A 9,924-nucleotide genomic window follows, 5' to 3' on the forward strand; every position below is an offset into this window, starting at 1 on the left:
CTTTCGTGTTTTTAAATGGGTTGTAACTAAGTTGTTTTTCCACTTAACTGATTAGCATAATTTAATTGTATTTTATATGTCCAAAAATGAATACAATGTTTAAGGAAATGGAATGGCAAAAGATGTCAGCAAAATAAGAAAATGGCTATCCTTTATATATGAAAATAAGGATTTCATTTCCTTAGGAACAAAAATGGAGGGGAAAATCCTATTTCTTGCTCATTAAATATTTGAGAAAGCATCCATTTCTAATTTACATCATACTCATATATATTCACTAATTACTTTAAGAAAAGTTCCATGTTTCAAAATCAATCTAAAGAGTACTTAATTAAGTCTTATGCAAGCCTATGAAGAACAACTACCAGTGTGAAAACACTTTGTAGTTTAACAAAGTCTGTGTTTGTAGTGGGCCCATTATGGCATGTTGAATCAGGATTCTACTCTTGGCCTTTCATTTGACATCAAATTCTAGAACTGCTATACTTTGGGGAAAAATAATACCAAGGTAACATTTATGTGCTCTGATTGATAATATTACTATAGTAAAATTTCTCATGCACCCTGCCATAGAACATGCAAGAATAGTTAAAGGGCATATTACATTCTCCACGCTAAACAAGCAGTCAAAAAAAAAAAAAAAAAGCCTTGGCTCGAATACATATTTAAATAAGGTATTGTCTACTTCATATCACAGGAGAATAAGTCATTCTTCTAGTGAGGCCTGTGTTTGAGATCAAATGCTTGGTTCACAAAATTTAATGTCTGAGATGCTGCAACAGAAGAAAATTTACCCATCAGTGACTTCAGCAGAATGCAATCCTCATAAACTTTATTTTATTGGAGTTGTAGAGTTACTTATTTTGAGAGGAAATGATTACTTTATGAACAAAATAGATAATAGGGTGGCTTTGAACTTTTTATTGTTGTCACTTCTTTCCTGCCAGAGCTCAGTGCCAGAATTAGGGCTCAAATTTGATGGTATCTCAGAATGGTGAGGAAATCCAACTCAGAAGTCGGGGATAAAATTACTAAGAAATGCACTCAAAATCCATCGGGAAACATAAATTTTAATATTATCAAAGCCTTAATGCAATGCCAGAACAACTAGTTTTCATCTCGATCAAGCGACTTTTAGCAAAGGGCAGTATTTTTGGATGAATTTTGATAAGTAATAAAGAGTGTATAATCACCACGATTGAAACTTTGGTCACGATCAAAGATGTCCAGGAAACCTAACGACCTAATCGGTCATCGCACAACTTTTTTTTTTTTTCTTTTCTATTCAGAAAGGCACACCCACGAACAGGCAATGTCGCTACTTAGGCTCTTTCAAAGCAAATCAGCAGCTGTCAAATTAACTTTCTTAGCTATTAAAGTGAGTGAAAATTTTTTACCACTTAATAGGAGATTTGGCCTGGGGACCTCAGGTTTTGAAGGTCTAAATGTGGCTTCCTAAACTTTAGCTCTTGGAAGAGCAAAGTTCCTGACGCTTAAGGATCCTTCATTCATCTGGAGGATCGCGTAGCGGACACAGCGCTGCGCCCGGGGGCTCCAAAACAGCCAGGATTGGGGAAGTCCTGAGATTCCCACTCCTAGACTGCAAGACCGCAAAGTGCTAAAGCTCTCTGTCCCTCCACATCCCGCACCCCGCGTCCTCTGAGCGCCCTCCCGTTAGGTCCCCAGAGCCGAGGATCCTTCTCCCGTCCCATCAGGGATGAAGGGGGCTGTGTGGCAGGTGTGTAGGTGAGGGATCTATTACGTGGGGCGCTGGGAACGGGATAGTGTTCAGAAAAGGTAAAGTGCCTGAGGCCACCCGCGCTCGGCTTCCCGGGACAAAGCCCGGAGCGGCGCGGCGGAGGCGGGGGGCGCAGCTACCCGCGCGGCTTGGGCTCCGGGGAGCGGGAGCTGGTGAGGGTGTGCGGGGCTGCAGGGGGCGAGGGTGTCCAGGCTTGGCCGGGGAGAGACAGAGCCGGCTGTCCCGGAAAGTCTCGCACCTGCGCCCTCCCCGGGGTAGGGACGGGACTGGGCTCAGCGGGGCGGGCTCCGGGAGGGGACGCGCTTACCTGGAGGTAGGGCCGCCCGTGGGCCACCCCGCCCACGACGATGTCGGCCGCAGCCATGGCCCCGGTGGGCGAGAAGCCGAAGCCCACGTAGCCGGCGGTGCGCACCTCGAGGCGGAAGGCGAGCCGGCCGCCCCGCCGGCCCCAGCCCAGCCAGTACTTGCCCTCCGAGTCGAGGAGGGTGCGGTGCGGGAAGGTCCGGCCCGAGGGCCCCGCCGCCGCCCCGGGGAGCAGCCCCCACAGCAAGAGCAGCCCCCAGCCGCGCATCCTCGGGCGCCTCCTGCCCGCCGGCACCCGGGCTCCGGCCTCTGCCGAGCGAGGAGCGGGCACCGGGAGGGCGGCGGCGGGCGGGAGGCCTGGGACCGCCCCCGGGCCGGCCGGGAGGGGCAGGCCCCGCTCTCCCCGCTCTCCCCGCCTCGGGCGACCGGCAGGACGCGCCCGGTCCCGCCCCGTCCCGCCCCGTCCCGTCCTGTCGGGCCCCGGCCCGGCAAACTCTCGCCCTGCGGGGCCCTCCCCGCCGCCGACCCACCTGCCGCCCCCACCCCGGACTAGGTCCAGAGGTCTGGACTCGGTGGGAGGAAAGCGAGGGGCTGCCTGGAACGACACGGAGCGGGAGGCAGACGCCGAGAAAGGGGGCCCGGGGCCGGGGGAGGCAGGAGGGCGAGAGAGTCCTGCAGCGGGAAGAGCGCGGGCCCTCGGGGAAGTGGGCGAGGGAGCCCGAGATCGGGAAATTGAGGAGGGGCAGCAGGTTTAGCCTAGGAGGGGAGGAGCCGAGTGAGCAAAGGGATAATCCCGGGGCGTGGTGGAGAGAAAGCCAGAGAAAGTCCCGTCCCGGGCAACCTTAACACCTCTGGATCCGCTGTCGAATTTCCTGCCGCCCCGGAGGGACCCGGTTCACCTCCCCCAGCACATTTCTCTCCCTTTCATCCTGCGGGGGCCCCAAATCTTGTTCCTCACTGCCAAAGTCGGAGCCCTGATGCTCGCTTTCCGCCTGGTTTTTGCTTGGATTGCTTTGGTTTGGTTTGGTTTTGATGTGACAAATTCTGCCAAACTACTTTACCATCAGCAGAGTAGGTCAGGGTTGAATTGTCATCTGAGAGTTCGATTTTAATTTAAAAATCTTCTTTTCCTTCTATTTCAAGTTCTGTCTATAACCTTCCTTATCAAAAGATTGTTTTGTTTTGTGTTGTTTTTGCCTCTACCTTGGACCACTGCTGTCTTCAGAATGCTAAATACTCAGTATGGCAACTATAAATTACCTTCCTTATTTATCTAAGTGGCTTATAAAAATAGAAACAATACAAAGTAAAAAAAAACATACAAGCGAGAATATCAGATGAAAAATATGGATAAGAAGACTACTACAAATACGGACTATTGACTCTGGGTTTGCACGCTCCACACAAGCCACCTATATACTACTTATTCTCTCTCCTGGTCATATTTCATCCTGTTTTTTTCTTGCACCTGTTTTCTTTTCCCATAACTTTTTGAAAGTTACCAGCGTCCATCTAAAGTATGTTCTTCTATGGATTCATGCATATTTGAGTATGTCTGGAAGGCAACCCCTAGCTGGACCTGCTTACCAGGGGATTCAAGGAGTTGCCTGGAAAGGGATTCATCCTAAGAAAAAGATCAAGGTCCACAGGTTTCGCCAATGACAATAGGCCAGCATCAGAGAAGAGTGACGTTGAAACCTTTAGACAAGATGAGAAATAAAAGCGCCTGTAAAGCCTTAAAACAACTAGGGCATTGAGAATATGAAATATTAGTAGCCAGGTGCCTCGCCTCCACCAGGACCTGCTGGGTAGACGTCGAGGGCAGAAACATCCACCACAGCAACATAAGGGTGCTAGCCTTGGAACGGGGTCTCTGCAAGCACCGGGGACTTGACTGCTACTGCTAGCTCCAGCCATGAAGAAAGGGAGGATACAGAGAGGAAGAGAAGCAAAAATTGAGGGACACAGAGTCCAAGAGGAGTAGGTGAAGGCACTGTGTGAACACACTCGCTATACTGAGCAGCCTCTCACTACAGTGCATGGGGATTTCAGATTACTGCAGAGTGATCAAAGGCAAGCCTCCTGTTTTTTGACCCTACTTTTCTTCCTGGCATGAAGGAACCTGGCACAAACACATGGCTACCTTTGCTTCCTGGGATTTATTATGTAAACCCCAGATTCATATCTATCAGAAGACATTTTCTGTCTCCTTATTAAAACAAAACTATGTCATACCTTCTAGAATTTGACCCCCATTTACTGTTCTAGCTTCGCCAGCCATCATTCTCATCTCACTCACCCACTGTCCTCTAGACACATGAAAACTACCTCTAGATTCCTTAACGGAGGGCCATGCTGTATTGCATCACTGTGCCTTTTCAGACTGCTTGCTCTGCTCTTTGTCCTTTCTCCCCTCCACCCTTTGAAGTATTTTCTCATCCTCCTCCCCACACTTCACAGTCAGATGGCATCAACTTGTCCACAGTGGTGCCCATGGAATGTTCTCTCCAGACCTCATATGGCACCCGACACTTTTTGTCTACAGGCTTTTTTTCCCCTCCAGTAGCATCCTTAGGTCACGGATAGCATCTGGTCCCTTCTTGTAACCCCATTGCCTAGAATATGGACAGTTATGCAATAAATAGGCACTTAATAAATATTTGTAGGAAGAATGAATAGATGCATGTCCAGATCCTCCTGGAAGTATCCTCTTAACAAAGTTGGACTTTGGGGGAAAGCTTGGTCCCAGATACGGAATGTTCTGCTTCGCATTGATATTGAGGCAAAAATAGAAAAGACCACACATGAATACACAAAAGAGAAAGTTTTAGATTGATTTTCATTATTTCATTAAGTGGGAAGTTATTATCTTTTGTTGTGACTGGCATTACAACCAAACATGCCCTGAATACTCAAGAAACATTAAAACTAATATAATCATCTTGAGATGAGGACAACAAACAGAACATTATTAGCATAATTCATACCCAAGAGACCCACTCTGTTTTGGCTTCAATTACCCCAGTAACTTAAGACAGAATAGAAAAATTTATCTTTGTGTTCTTTGTAAGCTGCCTGAGTTTTCTGGATCAAAATCATGTTCTAGCAGACTCAGCATCCTGACTTGGAAATCAATTACTGTATTGCTACTTGTCTTCAATGTGTAAGAAAAACAGAAAAAAAGCATAAGTCCATCAAAAATTCAGGGAATATGGCAGAGAGAAGAATAAACTCAAAGGTAAAAATCTTCAAATATTTTTTTACAACTATTGTTTTTGTTAAAAATGAATGATATTTAAAGGAAAAAAAGTCAGGAAATGCAGAAAAGTATGAATAAGAAAGTAAGCTAAAAAAAAAAACTCACCTGAAATTCCACCATCCAAAAATAACCCTTGTATGCATTCCAAGAACATCATTTCAGAACCCAGTTCCATTAAAGGGTTGGAGGAACAGTCCACTGGGCAAGAATTTGCAAAGAAACAGGTGAATTAATTTTGTAAGACTCCACTTGAAATAAACAGAGACACTATAAACATCCCAGTTACAATCATATTTTGTAAGGCTTCTTTCCACATGTGTTTTTTGGATACATGAATAGACAAAAGAAACAGAATAGACCAAACTAGAGATTCATTGAGGTCTTACTTAAGTTCAGAACGCTCAACCATATTACTCATTCTTAAAATGAATCATTTTTCTCACACTTTTTAATCAGGGATTTAAAATGTAGTATTTATTTTAATTCCTCACTCTGATACATAGCCTGCAATCTGCCAGTGTGACTGCACCCATGCTGAGCTTCCTTACCTCCCAACCCTCTGTTGCTAAGGTTTATTTATATTTCTACATTAGTCAACTGCAAGGGGCTGGGGGAAGGGATGAAGAGAAAAGAAAGCCCAAGGGATGGTTACAAGCCAATGCAAAGTATGAACTAGGATGATCTGAAATAGGTATTTCTTTTTGAGAGTATCATAATTTCTCTGTCTACTTGTACCAAAGGTGCAACAATAATACTAAATATTTATAAGTTCCTGTCTTCTAGGGAGCTCAAAGAAAAATATTTATATAAGTGATCTCAGCAGTTATCCAAAATAGGGAAATTGAAGCACTTTCTCACTTTAGTCTATAAACTAAGTCACTTGTGTGGATAAGTGACTGGTTCAAGTTCATACTATGAGTCAGTGGCAGAAAAGCCAAAAATAGAAATTTGGTGTGTGTGTATTTTTTTTTCAGCTACATACTTTTCGTAGCTCTCACCTCATCTCCATTAAAAAAATCATACTTTTTAAAACCACTAGGTCATCACCCTGAAACATTCTTTCAGCAGGGCTATTTTTCACATGAGTGAGATCCTGTGATCTACTATTAGCCTAGTGTTATGCCCCTCACTTTAATAATGGATGATATTATTGACGATGGTATAATGGATAGAGAAGGTGTAGATTTAGTGCATTTATTTTTATTATCAGGAAACTGAAATGTGCTTAACTGAGTTCTTGAGGTTAGTTTGAAATTGAGTGCCAGTTGGCACTGAAAAATCACTCTTAGGCTCTTCATTATGAAAATCACAGCAAGCAAATCACTTTCTTTGTGCAAAATTTACATATTAGTATCATCCATAAACTATGCTCTGAAACAAAACTGTTCAACTAAAAAAGCAATGCTCTTTTTATCACTAATGGCCATCTGTTAAAACTTTCCTTTACAGGGAACCATAATGTTATCAATAATGTGGAGGGGGAAAAGTTGATTTACACTAAGTGCTCAGTCTATATTATTGTGAAATCATGTTTAAAAAGTTGTTTAGCAATAGATGAGGACAGTGGACTCTGGAATTTCGCTCTTTATCAGAGTGATTTTCAGCACCAGAAAAATATCCATGTCCTCACATCTTGGCAAACCTCACTTCTAGAGGGACCAGGCAACTGAAACTGTCAATGATTACAGGAGGAGAAATGAGGGGTGATAAAATGTGCTGAGTTAGTTGTAGGAATGTCAGTCTTGCAAAAAACCTTAGGGACTCTGAAGTCCAGATCCTCTTCTGCAGACTAGGAAAGCAAGTCCTGGAGAGAAGTGAATTGTTTAAGGCTACAATTTTTTTTAATGGATACAAGCAGGAAGGTTGGTTGCCTACACTATTAACAACCTGGCTTCTATCCTCCCCTTAATCTTTTATGTGTTTAAAGATCATCATTGGTATTGATTTTACCAACTTTTAGCTTCCATAAACATATTGCAATAAAGAGTAGAGAGGAAGAGGGCATTGTGAAAATAGTGATATTCTCCCCACATAGGACTCTTTAGAGTCCTTTTGGTTATGCAGTAGATTTGGCCTTTAAATGCTTGTGCTTCTATATGCTTATACTTCTATGGCCATGAATTTAAAAGAAAGTCTAGGCTTAGTCAAAATAAGCAACTAGCATCAATTTAAAACTAAATACAAATTTAACTCCACACTGAGAATGATGAAAGGGTTCAGAACTACTCACTTGATTCCAAAATTCCACATGTGGTTTTGGAAAAATTTAAAGAAATCTATACTATAGTGAAAAAACATAAAGACTGAAAATATACATAGAAAAATTCAATTATCCAAAACTTAAAGTCATTACATTCATTCATTACTAGGAATAAAAAACAATGAATAGAGTTTGTCTTAAATAACAAACTGAAATAATTAGCAATAATTTTTCCAAATGAAAACTGGAAAATATAAGGTACATTTTGGGAATAAGTGTTAAACAAGCCTTTGAAGCTTTCTAATCAATACACGGATAAAGAAGAAATATGTATGTGTTTATTTTCTATGCTGCAAGATTTTAATCTTTTCTCTCTTCTTAATGTAAGCTCTAGTCTCAATTCTTTGGAAATTTCCACAAAGGTCCAAATTAGATAATTAACTTAGTTTTACATAAATACTACTTGATCTTCAAGAGGCATCTTTTTCCTTATTTAGATACTTAAATAAAAGACTACACATTTTAAACCAAATAATCAGATTGACTGTCACTGCTATAATTGATCAGATAACTGCCATCACTTCACTTAAAGTAGTATTTGCCCTGACAGGGTCTATCAAAACCTCAGATCACTGCAAAATTAGCCTTAGGAGTGCAACCATCAGTAATAATAACATAGGAACATATTCCAGAAAGGTAATTGCTAAGGAGTCCTAGGCTTGGAAAGAATATCATTATATTTACAATGCTGTTTTCCTCTCTACTCTTTCTCCTTCTAACATGTTTATGGAAATTAATATTTGCTAAAACCAGTACTAACAGTGAACTTGAGACACCAAAAGAATAACTGTTAAATGGAGGATGTGGAAGGAGCCAGGCATTGTTCGCATTAGCAGTAAAACCATGATCATAATAATAATATGTTCGTTGAGGGCTATAAACATGTTACATAGATTATCTTATGTAATCTTCACTGCAACTTTATGAGGCCAGTGTTGTTGTTCTCAGCATTTGGAGGAAACTGAGGGAAAACATTATTTTTCAGTTGATATAAAAGCAAAGATAACAAGATCTCTCAATTGTGAAGGAAGAAGTTTCTTATAATGTTAAATATTTAGCAATACCACAAACTATTACATATTTTAGAAAGCTCTGATATCTCTTATCAAATAATTCTGTTGCTAGTATTTTTGTTGGATGCAAATAAACAAACCACAGAGAGCCAATGTGCTACAGATGTTTGGAGCTTTTCTTGACACAAGGGTCTAAGACTTTATGTGCTTGTGGAGTTCCCAGAGGAGTGGCTATTTACTGAAATTGGCTATATGGCAATGGGACACATAAAAAGTTAATGTTCAAAACCTCATGGTGGGGGACATGATGTGGAGAGAACTGAGTTTGAGTGAAATTGAAGAAAGCAAGTCATCTTTTTTTTTCTTTTTCTCTATTATTCTCTCTCTCTCCACACACACACACACACACACACACACACACACACACACACACACACACACATTAAAGTAAGTTCAGTTATTCTTGTTAGAGGTGATGGTAATCATCAAACCCATTTTTCTCCTCTTTTCAAGTGTTAGGAAAAGGAGAACTAATTATATTGAAAATTGAACTTAGTGGAACATAAAATGAGAGTGAATGTCTTGTAAGGAACAACTCAGGGGGAAAAAAGTAATCTAGCTCTCTTTTTCAACTATATATTAATAATCAGTGCTTAGAATTCATAGCAGCAAAAAGTTATGGAGAAAATTGCCATGATCACATTTTTTTAAATTGTGAGTTTATCTTGTGGCGTCTCATGACATTAGAGAATGAAGGCATTTAGTTAATCCAGACCATGACTACAGCATAGTATTTGTACCCAGTTAGGGGGTACAAAATGTTTTTAAAATCTAATTTAAAAAGGAAAACTTGTTTTCCTTTTTAAAAAGCTGAGAAATAATGTTTTATTGCTACTTATATTGCAGGACTATTTAATCAGAGAAGAAAAGGGAGTCAAAAGGTATCATGACTTGGAATCTAAACGAGAGAAATCCAAGTCTTATTTCTGTATCTCCAATATTACTGTTAAAAAGCCTTTTTCGACTAACAGAGCTAACATTTTGATTTGGAAATATTTCAAAAATATCGACTCTTGTAAGGTAGGTTTATCCATGTAAAGAATATATAAGAGACTTAAACATTCAAGGAAAGGGGCTTTGACCTGACCTGTGGGAATTGCTTTGATCTGCCTCCCACAAAGAGAGCACCAAATGACCGGCTATCACAGACCATGTCCTGCTTCGTTCTTCCTTCTTCTTTAAAAGTAATGTCTTAATTCAGTCTTGCAGAAATTCCTGGATCCATCTATTTCCCAAGGAAATAATGAGTAGTATTGAGTAAAAAACATTC

General features: G+C 41.3%; 1 protein-coding gene across 2 annotated transcripts in view; it reads right to left on the reverse strand.

Annotated features, from left to right (window-relative positions):
* The window catches only part of MOXD1 (monooxygenase DBH like 1), an 85,843-nt gene extending 83,406 nt beyond the window's left edge, over positions 1-2,437 (reverse strand). For both annotated transcript variants that reach the window (XM_045544379.1, XM_045544378.1), the window contains exon 1: positions 2,067-2,437. In XM_045544379.1, coding sequence (XP_045400335.1) covers positions 2,067-2,330 — 264 coding nt within the window. In that variant the 5' untranslated portion in view covers positions 2,331-2,437. The remainder of the gene's footprint in view (positions 1-2,066) is intronic.
* Between the last annotated feature and the right edge of the window lie 7,487 nt (positions 2,438-9,924).

Source organism: Lemur catta, chromosome 2 (genome assembly GCF_020740605.2).
Source record: "Lemur catta isolate mLemCat1 chromosome 2, mLemCat1.pri, whole genome shotgun sequence".
Lineage (NCBI taxonomy): Eukaryota > Metazoa > Chordata > Mammalia > Primates > Lemuridae > Lemur > Lemur catta.